Below are 26810 nucleotides of genomic sequence, written 5' to 3'. Positions count from 1 at the left end.
TAGGAAGGAGACGAATTTCGTGGTTGCGTAACTTGAGGGAATGGTACGGATGCACATCAACCGAACTGTTTAGAGCAGCAGCATCTAAGATTAGAATAGCCATGATGATTGCCAACCTCCGTCGCGGAGATGGCACGTGAAGAAGAAGAAGAATCTGCGGTTGCTAAAAATCTTAGAGTAATTAGAACAATTTTGTTACAGTAATGGCTTATCTATAGAGGTATCAGATTTTCAAAATTCTGGTCCGCTTATAAAGTCTTTTTCCGCAAATCGCCAGGAAATTTTGACATTCCTGTCAAAATTTCTTGAAGAAAAAGTCAGGACTTCCTTACTGTAAGGAAATGTCATTTCCTTACTGTAAGGAAATGATATTTCCGTACAGTTGTTAGTGTTAAATTTATAAGCGTCAAGTTTGACAATTCAACCTCAATACGTTTCCATAGTAACCCAAGTAATTTTATTAGGAATTTCAAAGCACCATTTATTTGGGAATAAAATTATCGCGTTTTTTTTAAATCAATCAATATCTGTCGAATTTTAAACGATTTGCGGAAAAATAGTATGTTTACCTCGTAGGAAAAGCCACATTCCTGGACTCTGTGTTGCTAAGTCTCGGCTTGCGCCTCGACTTAGCAATCTTCACAGTCGTCCAGGAATGTTAAGCTTTTCCTACCCGGTAAACAATGTACTATTGATCCACTTGCGTCTTTTTATGCCTGTTTCGTTTTATTTAAACAATAAATAATTGTTAGAAATACAGCTGCTGCATCAATAACACGAGTATCCATCTTGAATTATTTGAGAAAACTGATGGCTCGGCTTGCCTCGCGTGCCCCACCTCGATGTTTCCGAAAATCTAGGAAGTCAACTCGTGAGCCAGCCTCGGTCAAGGCTAGCTCGCGAGCGTGTTCGCCCAGTGGGGACGAAGCTATTAACGACATGGCGCCCAACAATATGGTCACAACCCACACCCAGCTATCGACAACTACTCTAGAGGCAACACCAACACTGCTCTTTGGGAGAGCCAGCGATGTTAGATAGCTATTGCTAACACGTCGTTGTCGACACCTTCCTACAGCCCTGACGCCGTCGAGTTAGCAGTTCCCTGATGCACGTAGATCCACAGAGTAGCCGCGAGTCGAAACTGCCTGGCCTGGCTCTAGTCACATGAACCAAATTCATGCAGTCAAACTCACCTCCAGGAAACCGAACGATAGTGAATGGAACCAGTCAGTGGCAAGTATCTGTTGGATCCTTCTTCTTCTTCTTAACGTGCCCTATCAAGTCCCCTTGACGTTGGCGATTAACATGGCGAAACTGTTTCTATCTCGAGCTATTCTAAATAGTTGCTCTGCTTTCTTCATACCTGTCCACTCTCTGATATTTCTCAACCAAGAGGTCTGTTTTCTACCAATTTCTCTGCCTCCTTCGATTTAACTTATCATAATAAGTTGAAGAATTGTTACTTATTCGAACATTACAGGCTGTGGAAAGATCATTTTTGAGTTGTCTAGCTATAACATGATGTACATGCAAAGTCTGCAGATCTAAATAACGTTCACCTGCGGGGATCGTGCACCTGAAACTCGTATTATTGTATATCCTCCACTTTCTCCCTACATTTTTAAAGCTCTTGAAACGCTGGATTGGTGGATTCCCATAGCATCAGCAAGATATTGCTGCGATCGTCCATCTCCAGTTAAACCTACAATTTGGGCTGGTTGATCTGACGTTAGATTACTAATTTTTTGTAATGCACCTCCTCATTGAAAAGTGCTTAGTGGACAGATCAAATTCACTTTAGAGACACCATGTCACTTAAACTATTCAATGCCATAATGCAGCAAGCATTCCAGATGTTAGAATGGGTAAACAGAGGTTTGAATGTCGATAGCGAAAGGCTAAACCACCTACGATTTGCAGATGACATAGTTCTAATAACCGATGACTTAAAGAAAACCCACGAAATTCTGCAAGAACAACGAGTTTCCCGAAAAGTAGGGATTCAAATAAACTTCTGAAAAACTAAAATGATGACCAATTTAGTACAAAAAAGAACAATTGAAACTGGAAATCTGGCATAGTGGAACAGTTAACAAATACATCCATCTGAGCCACGAAATACAAATAGGTAGAGAGAATTAAAACATGTGAATTATCTAGAAGAATAGCTTTAAGATGTACAGCGTATGGCAAACTAAGATACTTGTTCGAGGAAAAATCCCAATAAAGCTAAAAAGAAAAGCATTTAACCAGTGCGTATTTCTGGTGCTCACTTATGGTTATGGAGCTGAAACACTGCCATTGACTAAAGAATAAATCAGAAAATTCCAAGTAGTACATACAACGAAAAATGGAAAGATCCATGCTTGGCCTAACTTTGAGAGACAGAATACGAAATGATGAGATACGCCGAAGAAGTTTAGAGGAAGACAGCATAAAAGGCACTACGAATTTAAAATGGAAATGGTTAGGACACGTCGCTATACAGATGGACAGAAAAGAGTTTAGAGTGGCAGTCAAGGACAGGCAGTCGAAGTCGTGGAAGACCACCTACCAGATGGACGAACGACATTAAAATAGCGACAAACTGGAGCTGCCCACGACAGAGAAGGGTGGAAACATCTTGAGGAGGCCTATGTCCGACAGTGGAAAATTTGGCTGTGTGATGATGATGATGTCATCACCGTATGATGTCATAAAATTAAGTTCTGAAGCTATTTCCATGTGGCATTTTTCTAATCAACTATTTTAAATAGGAATAAAGCCACAATTTTGCTAAAAAAATATTTTTATTAAAATTTTGACATCCAAATTAGTGCGGCCGATATGGGAAACAATTGCACATTTAATGATACAAGCATATAATTTGCACCACATATACTACACATATAAAAGTTCAAATTTAGATATGAGGCCATCTCAGATTTTGTCTTTTACAAAAATGGCGGCTATACTTATGTGTTTAATAGTACCATAACTTTCGAACGAAAAGTATGATATCAACCAAATTTGGTATATAGGTTTTTTTTTATTTACAAGAGGGATGTGGTGAACAGGAAGAATCGGTTTACCAGAAGTTGTGTTTTTACTGGTTGTTTATGTAAAAATATGTTTTTTTGAAGTTATACTTCTTTAGGCGCGATATGAGGGTGAATTTTAATATGATTAAAACCTTAAATCTGAGCGCAGTCGCATTATAACTTTGTTCTGATTGGATGTTCAAATGACATGTCAAAAATTATTCAATATGGCGGCTGTGGCACAGCTGTAGTTTGATTATTTATGGTTGTTGCGTTTTGAAATTTGTGGGAAAAGAAACAACAAACAAAAGTTAGTTAATAGTTATACTGCCTTTTTAAATAGTTTTCATATTCATATATATATATATATATATATATATATATATATATATATATATATATAGTGCTAGTCAAAAGTCCGTACCCCCCCTCTTATCTTTTGAACGGTTTTACCTATAATAGTGAAATTTGGATGGAGGAAATTAACTGACGTAAGCTTCTTAACTAGTTATGACAGGTGACGTAATAGTGACAGATGACGTTACAGAGCCACTGTGACCGATAATTTTAAATGGGACCTTATGGCAAGTGATACCTCGTTTGAAAGGTATTCAAAATACCTACTCAGCCATACTAATTTCTTTTTTATTTTTAAATTATGAATTTTTGGCGTAGATTTATTTATCTAGTAGGTATGTTATGCTTTGATTTACATACTTAATTTGATTACCAACAAAAGTTCTACCAATCTTCATCTAATATATTGTTTTCTTACTGTTTTGTTATATTTTAATATTTTCTTCCACAAAAATCAAACTACATACATAATTTGATTAAATTCAGAACAACTGTCAAACAGTAAAACGTTCAGTTGCCCTATTTCTCCACATGACAAATAATGTGTAATTGGATGAGTGAGTCTAGGCTTCGATTACGAATCAAAGCGCCCCCAAATTCGCGGGTTCGAATCCCGATGCAAGATTTTATTTTTTTATGCATATTTTTTGTAAGTATATTTGTTATATAATTTTTTTTCAGAAAATGCGTATTTAAAATTTTTGCCAACAATTATTATCGTTCAGAAATCATTTTTTCTTTGAGGCATTTTTCAATGTGTTTGTGTGAGTTTTATTTTTTTAAATTTTTGGTATTGTCTTAATAAAAATTTTTGGAAAGTAGTAAGTATTAAAATTACTTTAATATTTAAATAAAATATAAATAAACTGGTTAAAGTACATTATATCAATTTCGTTAAAATCACATAATATGCAATAGAAGTATAACTTCTTACGTGCGTACAAAGTACACACACATTCTTCTTTTATTAATGTTTCAAAAAGGTAATACCGCAATTGAAAAGAACGCAACAATATTTTGTAGAAAATATTTTGAACTTTTTAGTTATGTTAATTACCATTTAATAAATTAATGCATAACGCATCTTCTCATGTACCTATGTGTGGCAAATTCGTACAAACATTATAAGAATTATTGTGCATTTAATGGTAGAAGCATATAATTTGGACCACATATACTACACACATCAAGGCTCAAATTGAGATATAAGGCCATCTCAGATTTTACCTTTTACAAAAATGGCGGGCATGCAAAATGGCGACTATACATATGTGACTTATAGCACGATAAATTTTGAATGAAAAGTCCGATTTCAACCAAATTTGTTATATAGATTCTTTTTTTGATGTGTAAGACCAAGGTCTTGAACCGGAAGAATCGATTTACCAGAAGTTGTGTTTTTCCTGATTTTTATGTAAAAACATGTTGTTTTTTTACCAATTCTTTCACCCTGCATATATTAATTTTTAAAAAGTTTATACTTTTTAAGTAGGGTCTTTGATGATATATTTCAGGTAATTTCTGGTTGGTATAACCTGATCCTGAATGGCCAGTTATGAACCCTCCGTCTCAGGGAACATCTTTCCTGATGTCAACCAGTAGTTCGACGCTATATTGTCGACATAATCTTGGCTGACCTCATTGGGATGTCGCCCGTGCAGAGGTTTACCCATCCAGTCGCGCACTTTTTCGTCCTTAGTAAGGTGGTTTATGCGAATTTCTGGTTCCCTCAGTTTGATCGGTGTTGTGTCATCTACTGCGCAGATAGCGCGATGTAGAGTAGATGTCTCAGCCTGCATCTGAAAATAAGTTCTTAAATTAGCAATTTGTTTATCTAATTGCTCACCTATATCCATAAGTCCTCTTCCTCCTAGATTCCGTGGTAATATTGTTCTTTCTACTGCACTTTTAGGATGGTGTTTTTGTGCCTTTGTGAGGTGTGTTCGTACTTTTCGCTGAAGAGCTTCTATATATGTTTTTGTCCACTTAACAATACCAAATGAGTAGCTAAGCGCGGAACATGCGTAGGTGTTTAGTGCCTTAAACAAGTTTCTACTGTTAAGGTGTGAGCGAAGCAGCTGTTTTACCCTTCGTATAAACTCAGTAGTTATCTCTGTTTTCATTTGTTTATGGTCAATTTTCCGCGCTTGCTTTACTCCAAGATATTTATGCATATCGTTTTCACCCATGACCTCGATGTTCTGGCCATTTTGCATATCGAATCCTCCGGGCTGTACTTTTCCTCTGACTATATTTAAAATACGGCACTTATCTAGTCCGAAGTGCATACTAATATCATTAGAAAAAGTTTCTACAGTTTTTAGCATCTCGTCGAGTTGGTTTCGAGTGGAAGCCATTAATTTCAAATCATCCATGTACAATAAATGATTAAGCTTCGCCACCACATTGTTGTTATTTTTGATGCTAACACCTGCATCTGAGGAGTTCAATAGCTGAGACAGTGGGTTCATAGCTAGACAGAACCACAGAGGACTCAACGAATCTCCTTGAAACAGGCCCCGGCTGATTACGATATTTTCAGTTTCGATGTTACTTTCACCAGGTATTTGAACGTGAATTCTAGTTTTCCACTCCGTCATTATATGTTGTAAAAAGGTCACTATATTATCATCGACTTTATATATTCTCAATATATCTATAAGCCATTCATGCGGCACTGAATCAAAGGCCTTCTTGTAATCAATAAAAGCAGTAAATAGATTCCTCTTTTTGGAATATTCTTGATTAGAAATGGCTGAGTCGATGATAAGTTGTTCTTTGCAACCCATGGAACCCTTAGTGCATCCTTTCTGTTGAGGCTTTATGATATTGTTTAGAGCACAGTGTTGGTAGATACGTCGGGTTACACAAGATGTGACCAGTTTATACAAAGTTGGAAGACAAGTACATAATTGGGCGGTACTTGGCTGGATTTTGGGTGTTATTTTGATCCTTTGGTATTAAATGAGTGGTTCCCTGAGTTAGAAATGATGTTATTTCCTGCGGATTAGAAATAACATGATTAATTAATGTTGATAAGCACTCATGAATACTCCAAAACTGTTTAAGCCAGAAGTTCTGAACTCCGTCTGGTCCAGGAGATTTCCAGTTATGAAGCTCTTTGTTGATATTTGAGACCTCTTCAGTCCTGAATGGTTCGTAGTTAGCAGTAACGTAGTGGTGACAGTTGGGCGTCGTATCTTCTATCCAGCCAGCATTGTTGTTAAAAGCAGCTGGTGTGGAAAGTTGATTTCCCCAAAACTCATGAATTTCTTCTTGGCTTGGGTAATATTTGTCGACACTTTCTACGGTGGAATTGAGTTTTCGGTAGAACGCCTTCTTGGAATTTTCAAAAAGTGCATTGTCACATTTTCGGTTGTTACTAACTTTGTACCTCCTTAGTCGCCCTGAATAGACGGAGATTTTTTGTTTTAATGTATCCAGACACTGTTAGGCTGTGTTATTTTCTGGATCATACCTCGAGTGTCTTGCAGTGTTCCGCATTATTTCTCCAGCTCTCCTAATGACTTTTCTACTTCGTACTCCTCGTAGATATTCTGTGACTTGGCCAATACCCCTACGTAGTAATTCAATCTTCCCTAGCAGTCTTTTTTCCAGGATGCAATTCTGTTACAAGTTATTCCGTTATTAGTACAACGTCGTGTTCTGATCTTAATGCCCATCACATTAACAATTGCTGTTGCTGCACAGTAGATGAGCATATGCAAATATTCCAATGTATGAGCTTCTACGACGTAATTGGGTAGGGCTTCAGTGTTCACAATTTGTAACAGCGCGCCTAGTTCCTTACAAGAGTTTATTCTTGGTAGCGGTGGTCTGCTAAGTGGGATTGTTCCATTAAACTCCTGTACGGTGCGAGCCATTTCGTTTACTAGGCTATCACGTAACTCGTTGTTTTCCTGCGGTGTATTATCAGATTGAGTTTCTGGTATGTGAAGCTCAGGAATGTGCTCATCAGGGATTTCATTAGGGACTTGATCTAAAACTAGCCCTTGGTTGTTAATCTCCCGTTCGACTTCGCTTTGGATGGTATCGCGTCTAGTCTCTGGGATAAGATTATTTCTCATGATATACCCGGTATTGATCTGATACTCGTTGCTCCGATACTTGAATATCTGGTTACTCTCTGCAAAATTCGGCATACAGCTCTTGTCGGTAGCCGATCGTTTCTTGACCGAGGTTTGTCACCTTATAGTAAAAGCGCAAAATGTTTTCATTAATGGACACAGTTCATTTCATGCGCTGCCTCGCTGCGAGTCGATGATAAGTTGTTCTTTGCAACCCATGGAACCCTTAGCGCATGCTTTCTGTTGAGGCTCTATGATATTGTTCAGAGCACAGTGTTGGTAGATACGCCGGGCTACACAGGATGTGACCAATTTATACAAAGTTGGAAGGCAAGTAATTGGGCGGTATTTTGCTGGATCTTGGGTGTTATTTTGATCCTTCGGTATCAAATAAGTGGTTCCCTGAGTTAGGAATGATGGTATATCCTGCGAATTAGAAATAACATGATTAATTAGTGTTGATAAGCATTCATGAGCACTCCAAAACTTCTTGAGCCAAAAGTTTTGAACTCCGTCTGGTCCAGGAGATTTCCAGTTATGAAGCTCTTTGATGATATTTGAGATTTCTTCAGTGGTGAAGGGTTCGTAGAGAGTAGTGGTGTAGTGTTGGCAGTTCTGTGCCGTATCTTCTATCCATCCAGCATTGGTAAGAGCAGCTGGTGTGGAAAGTTGATTTCCCCAAAACTCATGAATTTCTTCTTGGCTTGGGTAAGACTTATCGAGATTTTCTACGGTGGAATTGAGTTTTCGATAGAACGCCATCTCAGCAGTCTCAAAAAGGACATTGTCGGATTTTCGGTTGTTACTCACTTTGTACCTTCTTAGTCATCCTGAATAAACTTAGAGTCTTTGTTTTAATGTATCCAGGCACTGTTGGGCTGTGTTGTTTTCTGGATCGTATCTTGAGTGTCTTGCAGTATTCCGTATTATTTCTTCAGCTTTCCTGGTGACTCTTGTACTTCTTACACCTCGTATATATTCTGTGACTTGACCAATATCCCTACGCAGCGATTCAATCTTTCCGAGCAGTCTTTTTTCCCAGGATGCAGTTCTGCTACCAGTCCTTCCATTCTTAGTACCCCGTCGTGTTCTGATCTTAATGCCCATTACATTAGCAATTGCTGTTGCTGCACAGTAGATTAGCATGTGCAAATACTCTAATGTGTGGGCTTCTACGACATAATTGGGTAGGACTTCAGTGTTCACAATTTGTAACAGCGCACCTAGTTTCTTACAAGAGTTTATTCTTGGTAGCGGTGGTCTGCTAAGTGGGTTTGTTCCATTAAACTCTTGTACAGCACGTGCCATTTCGCTTACTAGGTTATCATGTAGCTCGTTGTTTTCCTGCTCTGTATTATCAGGTTGAGTTTCTTGTATGGCAAGCTCAGGAATCTGCTCATGAACTTCATTGGGGACTTGATCTTCAATTATAACATCGTTATGAATCTCCCGTTCGACTTCGCTTCTGATGATATTGCGTCTAGTCTCTGGGATAAGGTTGTTTCTTATAATTACCCGGTATTGGTCTGATACTCGTTGCTCCGATACTTGAATATCTGGGTACGTCCTGCAAAATTCGGCATACAGCTGTTGCCGGTAGCCGTTTGTTTGTTATTAATATTATTATTATTTTTATTAAAGTTATCACATATTTTTCACACGTATGTATTTCTACTTCTAAGGTACTAGTTTACTTAAAAGATCAAAAATAAGCATTTTTTTCAAGAACTTTTTTCTCAGAAACTTTATTAAGAATGAACATAAATATTTATAGACATAAGTACATACAGTCGGAAAAATGAAAGAATACCCATGAACGAACATATAAAAGACGCTGTATTTTCCTGTCACCGTATCACAAAGGAAATTGTCCAGTGCAAGTACATGTAACAATAATTATTACATGTACTTTCGCTGGCCAATTTTTTGTGTGACACGGTGACAGGAAAATACAGCGTGTTTTATATGTTCGTTCATGGGTATTCTTTTAGTTTTCCGACTGTATGTAATACTTTTTACGTATTAACATCTAACTCTTAGAAAGGACAAAAAAAATATATCTTTTTTCCTTTATGCACGTACACTAATATTGTAGAGGTCGCAAAAGTCGAGGCCTCGAAAAAAAGTAGTTCCGATGGCGGACAGTTAATCTCAGGATTGTGATCTTAGTATGATACAATTTATTGATACAAAAGATGGCATAACCCAGACATCCAAAGTGAAAGTTATCCTCCAACACCAAATTGTTCTTTATGGTCCACATAATGTTCAGAAAAAAGTCACACCATTTGAGGCTCGGGTTTGGGGGGACAGGGGGGAGAAATCGGTAAATTCCTAGTTTTTTACGTCTTTCGTCAATATTCCATACAAAACAACCTTCTATACAAAAATGTTCTACATTACATTTGAAATAAAAAAGGCCCTATGCATAATCCTTCTAAAATGAACGGTTCCAAAGTTACGGAGGTAGTATAGTATAATTATTTCAAAAAAAGGCCTAACCCAGACATCCAAAGTAATAGTTTTTCTCCAACAGAAAATTGTTCTATATGGTCCACATATTATTCAGTAAAAAGTTACACCATTTTCAGCCTCCTGTTTGGGGGGGGGGAGATGGGGAGAAATAGGTAAATTAGTAGTTTTTTACGTTTTTCGTCAATATTTCTAAAACTATGCTTTAGCACTTTAGCACATTTTACAGAGGGTGAAAAGTGGAGGTTTTCGATATTTTTTATATTTTTTGGGCAATTGATGATGATTTTGGGTGGTGAGGTTGACATTTCTTCAATGGCTTATCACTAACATACCATTGGCCACTGAAATAGCAAATTCTATTTACAAAACACAATCCTGTTAAAAAATAATTCTTGCATCAGTAATATTAATTATAAATTGCCCAAAAGATAAACAATTATGTATAGGACCATTTTTGTTTTAAATTTTATGTAGAACAGTTGAACAGTTTTGTATAGAACATTGTTTACGCTAAAGCCCAGTTTTAGAAATATTGACGAAAAACGTAAAAAAACTACTAATTTACCGACTTTCCCCCCATCTCCCACCCCCCCTACAAACAGGACGCTCAAAATGGTGTAACTTTTTACTAAACAATATGTGGACCATATAGAACAATTTGCTGTTAGAGGAAAACTTTTACTTTGGATGTTTGGGTTAGGCCTTTTTTGGACCAATTATACCATGCTACCTCCGTAACTTTGGAACCGTTCATTTTAGAAGGATTATGCATGGGCCTTTTTTATTTCAAATTTAATGTAGAACATTTTTGTAGTTCATGCTAAACCGCATAGTTTTAGAAATATTGAAGAAAAAAGTAAAAAACTACGAATTTACTGATTTCTCCCTCTCTCCCCCCCTGAAACCCGACGCTCAAAATGGTGTGACTTTTTTCTGAACGTTATGTGAACCGTGGACCATATAGATAATATAGAACAATTTGGTGTTGGAGGATAACTTTCACTTTGGATGTCTGGGTTTGGGTCTAGTTATACCATACTATCTCTGAAACAAAAAAATCGTACGGCCTTTTTAAAAGGAAGGTTTCTTACGTGACAATTTACCAGAATTTGACCAAACAATTTCCGTCAAATTTTTTTTGCGGAATTGTTCTAACGGTGGTAAATTGTCACGCAAGAGATCTCTCTTTTTTAAACGCCGTACATTTTTTGTTTCAGAGCTCCCAATCCAGAGATTAACTACTGTCCGCCATCGGAACTACTTTTTTTCGAGGCCTTGACTTTGGTGTCCTTTACAATATTAGTGTATGTACGTGCATTAATGAAAAAAAAAAGGTATATTTTTTGTATTCTCTAAGAGTTAGATATTAATATGTAAAAAGTTTTATGTTCATTTTTAATAAAGGTTCTGAGCAGGGGCGTAACAGAGGGCCCCGCAGCATGAAGCTTGCGGGGAGGCCCCAATCGCTTAAGGGCCCCATCTTGTCATCTGATATTATGTAAAAATCTGTTATTGTTATATTCTTTTTACGTTGTCTGTTTAAATTTAAAAACGTAAAAATTTCTAACTAGACGTATTTGCCAAGTGAATCATCTCATAATATCTAGAAACTTAATCCCTTCCGGCCTACCGAAATTTTATGGCAGCGACAATAAACTATATAATGCTTTGTGCGTGACTATTGAAAGATATTAGAATTGAAATTTGCCGAATTTAAGAACAATATTTTTAAATCTAAAAATGGGTTTTCTTTCTCTCTGTTCTTTACCTACTTTTAGTATTTCGATACAATATTATCGCCAGTAATTTCATATTGGTTGTTTGCATTGAATGTTATTTATGTTTGTGTTGTTTTACGGTTATAGTTGTATCAGTTTGGTACGCATTTATTTAACAATTATTGACAACTTTTCTTGTGTAATCATTGGACAATCTCTCAACAGATAAACGGTAAGATAAGGAAATTATAACACTTACGCTTTAGTGAAGTCAATGTAGAAAAACTTGCATTGTTTCGGAAAAAATCAAACAAGCTTATATTTTTCTAAAACATTTTTTGTTAGTTTATATATCTTATCTTAAAGTGAAAAGTTCTACTTACAGATGCCTCTAGTTGTTTATTAATTCTTTAAAAAATAAAACTGTTTTATATTAAATAATTTTAAAAGATATCGGTGAATTCATCATTTTGCTTTGTTCAAAAATGTTTCTATTTGCTTTTTGATTATGCTGAATTCGAATATGTTATTAAGTCAGGGCCATAAGTACGATGTTGGGGGCCCCGGGGCAAACGTGATTTGGGGGCCCCCTACCGGGGGGTCTGGGGTTAATCACCCAGCAGAAGGAGTCCAGGAAAATTGATATTTACCCACTTGAAAACGCATTTTAATGTACTCCATGACTGAAGTTTCCTGTACCTACCTACATATTGCTATTTTAGTTGACCAACACAAAAAAAATTTGAAATCACATTATTTTAAGCTAAATATTTACCGTCAATATAACATCTTTTCTGTTTTCATAAAAGATATACTACATATAATGTTACTTACATTCTTCGGCTATAATGTAGGTTTTTAATCGCGTTATATTGCCTATAGGCAGTATAACGCGATTACAATCGCGGGGCCCCCTTCGCCGGGGGCCCCGAGGCACTGCCCCGGTTGCCCCAATGGTAGTTACGGCCCTGTCAGACATTACAATTTGAAAATTCAAAATAAATTTTTTTGAGCACTTATACAGTATGTCTGCGTGGCTTCGAACCATATGGGAAACATTTTTATTATCAATTTTACGAAAAATAGTCTTAAATCTGAGATACAAAATAAACCAGATAAACCATCAGATATCAAAGCTTATCAATTTTATACGAGGTAAGTCAAAAAATAGGAATTTAACTCAAGGATAAAGTTCTTTTATATTTAACAATATACGATTTTAATTTTAATATGTAATTACATCCTTGTAAATAAAAAATTAATTTTTTCAAATATTTCTCTAATTACCGATAACCAACATCATTTTATTACAATTATAATAACTATTTTATTATTAATTTTTTAATTTTAAGAAAAAATTCTTTATAAAATTCTTATCAGATTCTTTATAAAAAGCTCTGCATCTGCATTATCTCAAAACGAAGATTCAATCGTAATATATCACATTTTACCAACTTTATACGAGGTATGTCGAAAAATATGAATTTCTCTCTAAGAGTAAGTACCTTTATAGTTCACAATATTTCAACTGAATGATATAATAGTATATTTAAACATAGTTTTTAATTGCGAACAACTTTTTATAATAAAATTTTTAAATATTGTAAAACAATAAAGGTGGTATAGGTACTATTGAGCGAAATTAATATTTTTTGATATACCTCGTATAAAATCAATAAAATTTAATATGTGATTATTGCAACTTAAGTTTTATACCATGCAGAGCATTTTATGAAAAATAACTTTTTTTCGTAATATAGATATGTAATAAAAAAGTTTCCCATAAATTCCAAGCTACTCAAACACACTGTATAAGAAATCAAGAAAGAATTGTTTTAACATTTACTATTTTTAAAGCTGGTTATTAAATGTATTGTAGGTAAGTTGTACAGAAAACAACAAAAGAAGTTGTTTATTTGGAATGGGTCTGTATACCAATAAAGATGAGAAATGTAAGTTGTTATGAACAGTGAATGATAACGCTAACACAAAAAAGTTTTTGTTAAATAAGTCGTATTTAGTAATTGTTTAACGCGGGAGCAGTCGCGCTCACTTCTGTCGCGTAAGCAGTCGCGCGTAGAACAAAATCTAACAATTCAATTTTATAATATTTTGTTTGCTTTTTATGTTAAAAATATCTATTAACAATTTTAAAACTAATTGGTTCCCACCAAAGCCATAAATTCCACAAAAAAAAAATAAAAATGAAATTAAAATTTTTTAAAAAATCCTACGCATTTCTACAATCTTCTTCGAGGCACTTACAAGTGGAAAGCTATGTTGCAAAATGTTTCATTAAGTTATCACGAAAAATGATAAAAAGTTGGATTTTTTCTAACGGCACGACTGCTCCCGGGTTAAAAGGGGCCCCATTTCAAATTCTGCGGGAGGGCCCCGACCGAGTTTGTTACGCCACTGGTTCTGAGAAACAAATTCTTGAAAAAATGCTTATTTTTGGTCTTCTAAAGTGTACTACTAGAAGTTGATAGACTTACCAAAAATTGATTTTTACAGGTCTTACCGGACGTCAATCGGAAGAAATTTGCAAACCCACTGTGGTTGGCGGTTTAGACAAATGTCCGATGATCTGGTACGATTTTCGAGACTTAGGTTATGCTACTGCGTATGGTGAAGACTGGTCCACACAAACCACATTCAATTATGGGGGCAAGAAGGGATTTAAAACTCCACCTACCGATTATTACTTTAAGCCATATATGGACGCTGTTACTAAATTAGGTACTAAAAATTACGATCGAATGCCGTATTGTGCGGGACCAGAAACTCAAGGTAATTCAAAATAAGTATAAATAAGTATGTTTACTCCGTGTAAGATACGCGCCATAACCCGTGAAGTCACATGATACCAACATGAAATATTTAGGCGGTAGGTGTGTTCTTTTTACTTTATCGTATTATATACGTAGTATAGTATAATAGATAAAGTTATAGGATCGTGCAAAATTTTTTTTTCAGATTTCACTTTTTTTCGACGTTTTGAGTCCCCCTGAGTCTAAAAAGCAAAAAAAGAAACATGTCGGAAGTATGTACGTACATATGTACGTATATGTCGCCACCGCCCAGCAAAATCTACCGGACTGATTTCGATAAAATTCGGTATGAGTAAGTTTAAAAGAATTTTGTCGAGAGAGCTTTTAAAAAAACCTCTCAAAGTGGAGCCGAAATAGGGGGGTTATTTAGAGCCCATTTTTGCAAATTTTGACCGAAACGAATGAAACTTAACTCAAAGTTAGCTCATCGATAGGTAAATAGAAATACGGAATTTGACGTTTCCAAATTCAAAATGGCGGCCAACATGGCCTACCGCCCACCCGGCACATTTCCCTACCTATCTAAAAACTTGTTTAAGATAAGTTTAATTTGAAAAAGTCGTTATATAGCCTAAAGATGGGGCTATAAGAAGAATGTTATCGTTTTTCAGAAAAAGTTATGGGTTGCCTATATATAAGGGGTCAAAATTTGACATAACTTTGAACTAGACTTTCTCAAAAATGGCTCCAAGGAATTTGTTTATTTTTTGATATATTTTTTAAATTCTATCGCTAAATTGAATTACATTAGTCATATTTCTTAACTCCCCATAGGAGGGGAGTTATGAATTTTCTATAAAAAAATATTCGAGTGCCCGTAACTTTCTTTGTAATAGAAACTCAAATTTTAAATTTTGCTGACTTATATGGTATTTTATTATCTATAATCACAATAAATTTCGCTCAAAATATGGCTTCCGGTTGAACCGGAAATAAAAAAAATCATAATTTTTTTGGATACGCCCTATATATTTTTACATATTTTGAAAGAATGCAAAATTACTTTTCCAATGACATAAAACTCGTTGCTGTAGCTAAAAAACTAGAAAAGTTACAGTGAATAGAAATTTTGCTATAATCTTGTGTGTGTCCTCTCTCACGCGATCATAGCAGAGCATTATTATAGGGCAGTCAGTGAGGGTATTTGCCTCCGCATTCCATCCTACTACATCGATGTACTTGATATTTTCACAGTAAGTAGGGAATAGCTCAACCAACAAAATCTACCCTATGGTGCTTTTATCTTGGGGCGGTTCCCACCCCTTCAAGGGGGTGGAACATTTTTTGGTCAAAATAAGCACGGGAGTGGCTAGAGAACCTATTTCTAAGCAAAAACTGGTCTGTACTTTTTTTTGAGAACTCATTAATTTTTTAGTTATGCGTAGTTGAAAATTGGCCATTTTCATTGAAAAATGACACGTTTTCGGACGGTTTTTTGTGAATACCTTAAAAACTATGCATCGAACTAAAAACACTACATAAAACATTTTTTAGGTTATAAATAACAAAGAGATTCGTTCCTTCGTAAATGTTCTATTTATGTATAATACAAAAAGAGTATGGACTATGGTAGGTGAAAAGAGTTTGTTTTTTGGTGCATGCTAAAATTTTTGTATTCAACTTGAAATAACAGAGGAACGGTAGGTTTTAAGTGTATAATGCTACAAACGCCTTTTGTAGTGTTTGAAAAAGCCTTTAAAACGAGCCCCATTAAATGCCGGTTACATTCAAACTAAGCGAGATATGGTGCAAAAAAATATATGACTAATGTACTTTAAGAAAAAATGAAAAGTACATACATTTAACCCCTCATCCACCAGAATTTAAATGCATTGTTTTTCTTCTGCAATACCTTTTAATATAGTGTTTTTTCTACTTTCAAAAAGTTGAACGGGTTTAAGATGAATGGTTTTTGTAAACAATATGATAAAATTATATAACGCATTTTTAAATTTTCTTAAAAATCTTTTCTTTTTCTCCATGTAATTCGAAAATAAAAATGTTCCACCTCCGAGAAGTGGTGGGAATCGCCTCCATGATATAAGCGCCATAGTATATAGGATAGACTTTGAATCAAGAGATTGGGCTACTCTCAAAATTTCAATAAAATCCATGCCGTAGGATAGAATTCGGGGGTAATACCTTGTTCTTAATCTCGCGCATTGACTGGCGTAATAGAAATATAATGAAATGCAAATATTGTAAACTATTAATTTCTCAGAAAAATGAACTAATTTGAAATGAAAGTATAACTATAATATTTTATTGATTTATGCAATAATCTATACATCTATAGTGTGTCCCCGAAATATGGCATCGAACATTTTCTCAAATGCAGGAATTAATGATGTGTAGAACCATAAAATATTTTTAAGTATACAAGGTGTTTCTAAAATATCAAAATAACGAGTAACTTTGCTATTTTTATAGAATGCCAGTATATAGTACGATAACGATAATAGATCGGTACGATAAAGTTCTCGGGTGGCCTTTCCGTCCAGCGTTTTTAGAATCATTTTGCCGAGTACCTACACTGGAATTACAGCCACTAGACATATGTTATTATATACTCGTAGAAATAATATTTAAAGATTTCTTTTAATGTTAACTTAAAGAAATACACAATTTATGTTTAATTTGTATAAATGGATTATAAAGAATTTTTATGAAGCACATTTGTTCGGAACACACTGTAACTGTAATCGAACGAAGGTGATATTTTGGCATAAATTGGTAACATTTATGTGACAGTTGCGGTGATGACACTTCAAATTTGTTTTTATTCTTTACTATTAAAAAGTTACTGTTTTATTATATTTACTGTTTTTATGATTTACTTTAACGTATATAACTTAATTCTTGTTTTCTGGTTGTATAGCTTTTATTTATTTACATTGAATATTAGAATATTAATTTGTTTTGTTGTATAATCCACTTCCGCAAAAATTATGTGATATATTTGATTTAAAATGAATTCAGTAATTTTTTGTAATTGGTCAACAATAGATCTCTGACGTAGATAATGAACGTGCAACCGTAAGTATATTAGAAGGTTTGTATAGGGCTTTTCATTCACAGTCATTGGTGTCGATCTTCTGTCATTTGTCACATAATATTAATATATCTACGTCGTACGTTATTGGTATATACCAATGATACAAATACAAACCAGAGACGTTTGACGTAGATATATTAATATTATGTGACACATGACAGAAGTTCGAAACAAATGAAAATCGATGAAAAGCCCTATAAGTTGTATCAGGTTATCGATTTAATCTAACTTGTCACTATATTATGGTTTGTTTTTAAACCAGGGGGAGTAATTCAATTTACCGCGCCCTAATGTCTGTTTGTAATTGGTCCAACCGCAGGCAAGTTTAATCCACTGTTATACAATTTTGACACTAATGACATTTATAGAATTTTGACACTATTGGCATATCATAGGCTAATTAAGTTGGGTAAGTCCATCTATACAACGGCCTCCTTTATATAGATGGACTTACCCAAGTTTTTTTATGTATTTTGACCGGTAGAACACGAATTTTTTGGGTAACAGTTGGTCCGGATGTCGATAAGATTGTTATAAGCAAAAAACTTGCAGAATTACATAACAGAAATTTTTTGGAAAACAATTTTTTTTTTATTTTTGGGGTCATTCTAAGCAAAAATGTTCTGCCAAATTTTTTCGTAGGCATAGTTTTCGAGATAAACGCGGTTGAATTTTAAAAAAATTAAAAAATTACAATTTTTGAACCCGAATAATCTTTGATTAAAATATAAAATAGCAATTCTGCTTACCGCATTTGAAAGTTCAAGTCAAATTATAGCGATTTTGATTATTGAAATTCCTAAAAATAAATGTTTTATTGTTAAACAAAGCTATAAACACATTTTAAATGCATCTCTCATTTTTAAAATCGAACAAGTTGGTACAAGTAGTGAGAGCCTGCAAATGGGCAATTTTTATATAGCATTGGGCACGGGTCAAAATGCTCAAACACTATTTGTTTATTGCTTTGTTTAACAATAAAAAAATTAATTTTAGCAATGCACATAATGGAAACCGGTATAATTTGACTTGAACTTTCAAATGCGGTAAGCAGAATTGCTATTTTATTTTTTAATCAAAAGTTATTCAAGTTCAAAAATTGCAATTTTTCGATTTTTTTAAAGTTTAAACGCATTTATCTCGAAAACTATGCAACCTACGAAACAACTTGTGATTACATTTTTTGCTTAGAATGACCCAAAAAACAGAAAAAATATTTTGTTGTGCGAAAAGTCGCTATTATGTAATTCTGCAAGTTCTTTGTTTATAACAATCTTATATACATCCGGATCAACTGTTACTCAAAAAAATCGTGTCCTACGGGTCAAAATACATAAAAAAACTTGGGTAAGTCCATCTAAATAAAGGAAGCCGTTGTACCCTCCTGGCGACAGCACTATATTAAGTTATATTGGTTGAACACTCTGCTGCTCAAGTATTGAGGTATTTTGCGATTCTTAAGTATCCAACTAAGTTTACCAAAACCTGCCCATAATATGTATTAATATACTTTATATATTACGCTTTATTATACAGGGTGAGGCAAATAAAGGGCCTATTAGAAATATCTCGAGAACTAAAGGCAACAGAATCATGAAAAATGGAATGAAGGGGTTTTGAAGGATGATCTATTAAATGAACATATTTTCATCTCTTTGCAACTTCCGGTTATACCGGAAGTTGCTTATAACTTAGTTTTTTTAAATGGCACACCCTGTATATTTTTACATTTTTGGATTCTCTTCGATGTCTTCTTTCTTAAAATATGAGGTTTTGTAATATTATACAGGGTATTTTAAAAGATAATTAAGTTTTTTTTATTAATTTCGTAGCAAAATTAACACCCTGTAGAATTGTAGTAGTTTGACATCTAAAACTCTACTTACATTCAAATAATTTTTAATATACTCTACTATTGTAAAGAATCATTAGTATAGCTAAATTTTTAATTTTAGTATACAGGGTTGGTCGAAACTCGGAATGAGTATTTTCTGAGGTTTCTTAAAAGGAACACCCTGTATTTTAGTATTGTAATGATATGATATTTTATGGTACTTTTTTATTTCTTAAGCATTCCCTATACCTAACTGCTTTAATTTGTGCTTAATTGTTAATCGCACCAACAATCTTAACTACGTAGGTATTTTGATAGCTAAACCATTATTGGTAATTTTAAGGGCCAGTATGGATTACTATGTAGTTATTTCTGAAAAATTATTTGGGATTGAGTATTTTCACGGCCAACCTAATAAAATTTTACGTATTTTTTGTTGCAATTAATGTTTAGCTTGAATCACCAATAACTCACAAATTAAAGCAGTTAGGGATAGGGAATGCTTAAGAAATAAAAAAGTACCATAAAATATCAATTCATTACAATACAAAAATACAGGGTGTTCAATTTAAGAAAACTCATAAAATACTCATTCCGAGTTTCGACCAACCCTGTATACTAAAATTAAAAATTTAGCTATACTAATGATTCTTAACAATAGTAAAGTATATTAAAAATCATTTGAATGTAAGTAGAGTTTTAGATGTCAAACTCCTACAATTCTACAGGGTGTGAATATTGCTACGAAATTAATAAAAAAAAACGTAATTATTTTTTAAAATACCCTGTATAATATTACAAAACCTCATATTTGAAGAAAGAAGACATCGAACAGAATCCAAAAATGTAAAAATATACAGGGTGTCCCATTTAAAAAACGAAGTTATAAGCAACTTCCGGTATAACCGGAAGTTGCAAAGAGATGAAAATATTTTCATTTAATAGATCATCCTTCAAAACCCCTTCATTCCAATTTTCATGATTCTGTTGCCTTTAGTTCTCGAGATATTTCTAATAGGCCAGTTATATGCCTCACCCTATATAATTTACGCTTTATTATTACACTTTATTTTACTGAAAGAACAATATTAATCACGTTAATTGAGACTGAATGTAAATGGTCGATGGCAGTAAGCGATTATTTCTTTGAGTAAACTTAAAATTTATTTACTTTAATTACTAATAGCCCAGTAAATGAACGGGACATACGGCGATACCGTGTAACTTTTAGGAGCAACTCAGAATTGCATGAAAATTTGGATTTAGGTTCTACTTACCCTCCACTTCAAAGTTGAATTTGTGCCGTTAGTTGCTTTTACTTGGGGAATAACAGTCACCCCTTCTCGGGATGAAAAAATATACGTTCAAGGTAAACCCGAAAATGGATACATTGACTGATTATAAGCAACATTCGTTCTATAGAGTTTTTTATGTAAGTCAATACTTTTAGAGTTATTTGCGATTGAAAATTGTTTTCCAAAACGTATTACAAACAATACAAACTAGTTTTCGACAAAAAACTACCTTTTCAGGCAGTTTTTCCCAAAAAACTCGAAAAGTAAGTAATTTATCGAAAAAAATATTTTTAGCAAAAATGTGGCCTAGATAAAAACAAAAAGAGTTGTGTATTCATGAAGTCCATAGATCCAGTAAAAGCAAATTTCTAGCTTATAAAAATTTATTTTTATTCGTTTTATTTACATCGAATATTTCATCGTGAGATAACCAAAAATGAAGCACTTTTCGGGAAAACCCCATTTAAAATTTTTAAAGTGTTTAAAAAAAGCTTTATTTTAATTGTTTATAAAAGTTTCGAATATTAAAAATAAGCGAGTTACGCTCAAAATAAAGTGGACTCCCTTTTTTTTTGGTAAAATCATGAAAATCTCCCCGTGTTTAGCTCCCAAACTGAAATCAATCGTTGTCGCTTTACAGACAATTTACACTTATCTATTTTTTATATGATCTGTCAGTTTTACCGTTTTAAAGTGCTTATTTTTAAAAGGGTTTTAGTTGAAAGGGCTTGGAACGAGTCACTAATCACGAGTGTATGTAAACTTTGCACAACCATACAATACCAATTTTTTTCTTGCAGAAAAACAAAATGAAACTGGCATATTTATAACAGCAAAACCTACAGTTTTTTACTCTTAGAGATTTTTCGTATCACTAATACATTTTAAGTTATTTTGAAAGAAGGAATTTTTTCCAAAACTTTTAGAAAAAATTTTTTTTACTATAAAACCAAATTTTTTTCAAAATAAGCACTTTAAACCAGTCAAACTTACAAACAATACACATACATTTAAAGTAAATGGTAAAGCGGTAACGATTAATTTTATTTAGGGTGCTAAATAGATGAAGATTTTCACGATTTGTTTACCAAAAAGAAAGGAGCTAACTTTTTTGTTCAGTGTAAGTCGTTTATTTTAATGCTAAAAACTGTTCTAAACAATAAAACTAAAGTTTTTTTAACACTTTAAAAAATGTTGCTTAATGTTAAAAAAGTTTTCCCGAAAATTACTTAATTTTTCGGTGATTTCACGTTGAAAATTAGATTTGGAATTAAACGAATAAGAACGTATTTTTCATGAGCTACAACTATACGTGTACTCAGTTTACAGACTTTATTGATACACCATCTTTTTCGTTTTTTTTTTATAAGCTACACTTTTGATAAGAATATTTTTTTCGTTAAAATATTTACTTTTTGAGTTATTTGCGAGAAACTCTCTGAAAACGTAGTTTTTTGTCGAAAAATAAACATTTTCATCCGCAAATATCTCGAAAAGTATTGACTTGCATAAAAAACTCTACATAACGAAATTTGCTTATAATCAGTCTATTTATCCTTTCCGGGCTTATTTTACGCCTTTTTTCATCCCCAAGAAGGGCCGACTGTCACCTTCAAGTAGAAGCAACCAACGGCACAAATTCATCTTCGAAGTGGAGGGTAAGTAGAACCTAAATAAAAATTTTCATGCAATTCGGAGTCGCCCCTGAAAATTACACTCCAAAACGGTCATTTACTGGGCTATAAATATATTATATAAAATTTACGTTAATATTAATATTACGTTATTATTAAAAATCAAGTATAGTATTTTTACTACAAAAGCGATATTACGTAGGTCAAAATTTTTGACGTAAGAGAACTGTCAAAACATTAGAATGTGACTTTTCATTATTGTCATGTTTATAATAAACATGACACGTCAAAAATTTTAACCTACGTAATATCGCTTTTGTAGTAAAAATACTATACTATAGTATTTTGTAATTATTTTCATATAAAATTAATCAAAACTTTACCGACTTAGTAATATATTCAATATTGATAACTATCGATTAAAAATCGAAAGCGGCCATCGTGCAAGTTATCTGTTATCTGTCATCACTGTCATACTAAATGTTTATTTTATGTTTGTATGTTTGTACAATAAAAAGATCAAACAAAATTAGACTATTTTTAATGTTTCTTATGGTTGGCGATAAAATTTTGTATGCAACACGTCAGTAAAGCCTCTTTATCTAACTCGTCTGTTACGCGCTTCGCTCACCCTGCTCGTAATATCAGACGTTTGATAAAGAGTCAGTTTACTGAGTTGGTACATAAATAACTAATATGTTTTATAGGGGAGAGAATAATGAATACTGCCAAGGAGTTTAGCAAGACGTTCAAAGATCAACCCAGTTTCGGTTTCTTCTGGATGAACACCTTTAGCCACGACAGGCTCAGCACCCCAAGTCGAATGGACGAAAAATTTAAAAAGTTTGTGGAGGATTTAAAAAGTGAGGGTATCTTAGACCGCAGCATGGTTGTTGTGTTTGCTGATCATGGTTGGCGAATGGGGGGATATGCAAACACTCACCAAGGATGGTACGAAAACAGAAATCCCATGAATTTTATATCACTTCCAAAATGGTTTCAAGAAGAATATCCCAAAAAGTATCAGAATTTTAAGGATAATTCAAAGAAATATACTAGTACATATGATTTTCATCTTACACTTCAAGAAATCTTAGCAACGTCTGTAGAAAATTATACAATGACTGGAAGCAAAGCGTGTCCAACATGTCATTCGTTTTTTGCAGAAATTCCAGAAAAAAGGAGCTGTGCTGATGCAGGAATTGGATTTTATTGCACATGCGAAGGCAAGAAAGAAAATATTTTATAAATAAATATATTGCACAATTGGGTTATTATGTTGTAATGTTGTTACATTCTACAAAAGATTATACATAGAATTGTTTGAATTCGTTATTTCATCTAACCTAACCTATTTTCCCGAAAGACAATGTATTGACAACTCTATAACTGGTGCATTGAAGTGTGTTTTTTATTAACTAACAAAATTATGGAAAATTTTTACCAATTTTTAAATTGTTTGAACACACATCATGTCCACCGAATGTGACGCCAAAGAAAATGCTAGTCATTCAATTGTGTAAGTTTTCATTAAATTGTATTTTATCATAGGCAATATAACATGGATACCAAAGGAAAGACAGTAGGACAAGAGTGTTGATGGATAGTATTACATACTATCTTATATAGAGTCCTCTTTTATTCAATATGATTATGGATGAAGTAATCCAGGAATAAGAGCGAAAAATGATACTTAATGGGAGAAAAACAACTTAAAATAATCTGCTATGCAGACGATCTATAATAATAATTATCTTCAAAAGTGAAGAAGATTTACAACGTATTCTGCACCAATTTAATATAACCACAAGAAAATTTAACACGTAAATTTCCCTAAAAATGATAAAATTCATGGTGGTAACAGCAAATACAATAAGATGTAAATTAAAGCTGGGAGATCAGATCATAGAACAAGTGATGGAGTTTAAATATCTAGGCATCAGACTATCTAGTTACAGAAAGCTCGAAACAAAGTAGATCAAGTGAATAGAGTAGACAGAGTCACAGGTTGCCTGAATAAAGCAATATAGCTTTAGTTTAAGTTGCTACTAAACATAAAACAATCTATGAGATCCTAAATAAACACATTAATAATAAAAAAGTGAAATTGTGATACTTTATATAAGTTTCCTTTGTTTACCCTATTTGTTGACCCTCCTTTCCGTGGTCTCTTCTTGTTTGGTTTTGCTCTGAAAAACCCCTGAACACTTATGTATCCCAGGTAATAATCCTTAGTTTAAAAAATAATAATAATAATAAATAAAAAGAAGAGAGACTGCTATTGAAATACTTGGGAAAACGTCAGGAAAGAAGTTTGAGGATAAAGAGACTTGGTGGTGGTCAAATGAAGTACAAGGAAAAATAAAGGAGAAGGGAAAATTATATAAAAAGTGGCAAGAAACCAGATCGGATATAGATCTTCAAAACTATATGGTCGCCAAAAAGGAAGCGAAAGTAGCAGTAGCAAAAGCTAAAGCAGAAGCGTATTCAAACCTATACGATCAACTTTATACCAGGGAAGGCGAAGCAAAGATATATAAAATAGCCAAACAGAGAGCAAAGAAAGCAAGAGATTTTAATCAGATTAGATGTATCCGAGATGAAAATAATAAAATACTAAATGAGTGAAAAATAATTTCGCCCACGAATCCAGTAATCTGTTAACCGAGGTACACGAGTACCAAGCGGCGCCGCTAGGAGAACACTCCAATAATGCGTCGCATATTACTTTAATGAAACGTGGTCATTTTGTACTCTAAAACCGAGTAAGTTATGACAAAAAAGTTTCACAAACCAAAAGACCAGTACCAGAACAGTACCAAAAAGGTATCACAAACGAAACGACATCGTTTCGTTTTGATTCAATTCGAATCTCTTGCCATCGAGCCAATAAAATACTAATTCACGAGAAGTATGTCAAAAAGGGATGGAGAAAGTATTTTGACAGTTTATTAAATGAAGAACTTGGCAGACAGCCTGTGGAGTTAACGGAGACAATAACAGCAATGGTTACTAGAATAACAAACGAGGAAGTGGCTCAAGCTATTCAAAAAATAAAGAAAGGAAAAGCAGTCGGACCAGATAATATTCCTGGGGAAGTATGGAGAGCATTGGGAGAGACAGGAATAAGTTGGCTAGCAGGTCTATTAAATAGAATTATGGAATTTGGACAAATGCCAGACGAATGGAGAAGCAGTATATTAGTACCTGTCTACAAAAACAAGGGAGACATACAACAATGTACAAACATATGGAGAGCATTGAGAGAGACAGGAATAAAATGGCTAGCAGGTCTATTAAATAGAATTATGGAATTTGGACAAATGCCAGATGAATGGAGAAGCAGTATATTAGTACCTGTCTACAAAAACAAGGGAGACATACAACAATGTACAAACTACAGGTCTATAAAACTACTTAGCCACACCATGAAAATATGGAAGAGAGTAATTGATAGACGGATACGTGAAGAAACCGAAATATCCGATAATCAATTTGGCTTTATGCAGGGCAGATCAACAACAGATGCAATTTTCATTGTAAGGCAACTAATTGAAAAATACAGGAATAAAGAGACCAACGCTCATATGGTATTCATTGATCTTAAAAAAGCATATGATAGAGTTCCTCGAGAGATTCTGTGGTGGGCACTCAATAAGAAAGGAGTCCCTGGCGAATATGTAAAGATTGTGAGAGATATGTATGAGGGAGTAACGACTAGTGTTAGGAAAGGTGTGGGAGAGACTGATAAATTTCAGGTGAAAGTAGTCGGTGCTTAGTCCTTATTTATTCTCATTAGTTTTGGACCAGATAACAGCGAAACTACATGATAGCATTCCATTCCTTTCACTAATGTGTTTTTGGCGACTGTGAGACTGTGGAATGTTGGTATAAGTGGCGATTAGGGTCCATAGTTTTACCAACGAGTCAAGTGTCTTTTTTGCTGAATTGGCGTTATTCGTAGGAAGAAGGTTTTACGAACTACTGAGGTCCGTTTTGTTTATTCTCTCGATGATTGGATGAAGTGTTTTTTTGGTGTACGCCAGAGGGTTCAACCCAAAGTGTATTTTGCATTTCCTATTGGTCAAGATGCTGATTAAGTGAGCGACTTGAGTCTGTATTTGGTTGTTGAGGATTATTGATGGGGAAATCGAATGATTTTGGAAGGGGCGTTTGGTTTCTGGGAGATTGAGTTGTGACGATCGAAAAAGTCAGTCAAGTTAGAGCCGTTGAACATTCAAGTTGGAGCTGTAGAGGATTCAAGTTGGAGCCGTCGATGATTCTGGTTTTGGCATCCAAGACAGAGGTTAGTTAGCCTCGGCGGTAGCCGCCAAAGCCGGTGAAGATTTAAGTAGTGAAGTTCTCGTTCAGTTTTAGTCAAATTTTATTGCAAGTTTATAATACAGAAGTTATTGTGTTGTAGTGGTCCATTATGATTTAAGCAAGTCGTAGACCACCACGTTTTTGCTGTTTTTAGGCCAACGCGACTTTTGATACCAA

General features: G+C 34.1%; 1 protein-coding gene across 3 annotated transcripts in view; it reads left to right on the top strand.

Moving 5' to 3' along the window:
• The window catches only part of LOC114339590 (uncharacterized), a 243711-nt gene that overhangs the window by 78493 nt on the left and 138408 nt on the right, over window positions 1-26810 (top strand). For all 3 annotated transcript variants that reach the window (XM_050645838.1, XM_050645839.1, XM_050645840.1), the window contains exon 4: window positions 14176-14451. In XM_050645838.1, the coding sequence (XP_050501795.1) occupies window positions 14176-14451 (276 nt within the window). The remainder of the gene's footprint in view (window positions 1-14175; window positions 14452-26810) is intronic.

Source organism: Diabrotica virgifera, chromosome 3, assembly GCF_917563875.1.
Source record: "Diabrotica virgifera virgifera chromosome 3, PGI_DIABVI_V3a".
Lineage (NCBI taxonomy): Eukaryota > Metazoa > Arthropoda > Insecta > Coleoptera > Chrysomelidae > Diabrotica > Diabrotica virgifera.
This window is presented reverse-complemented; position numbering and strand designations above follow the sequence as displayed.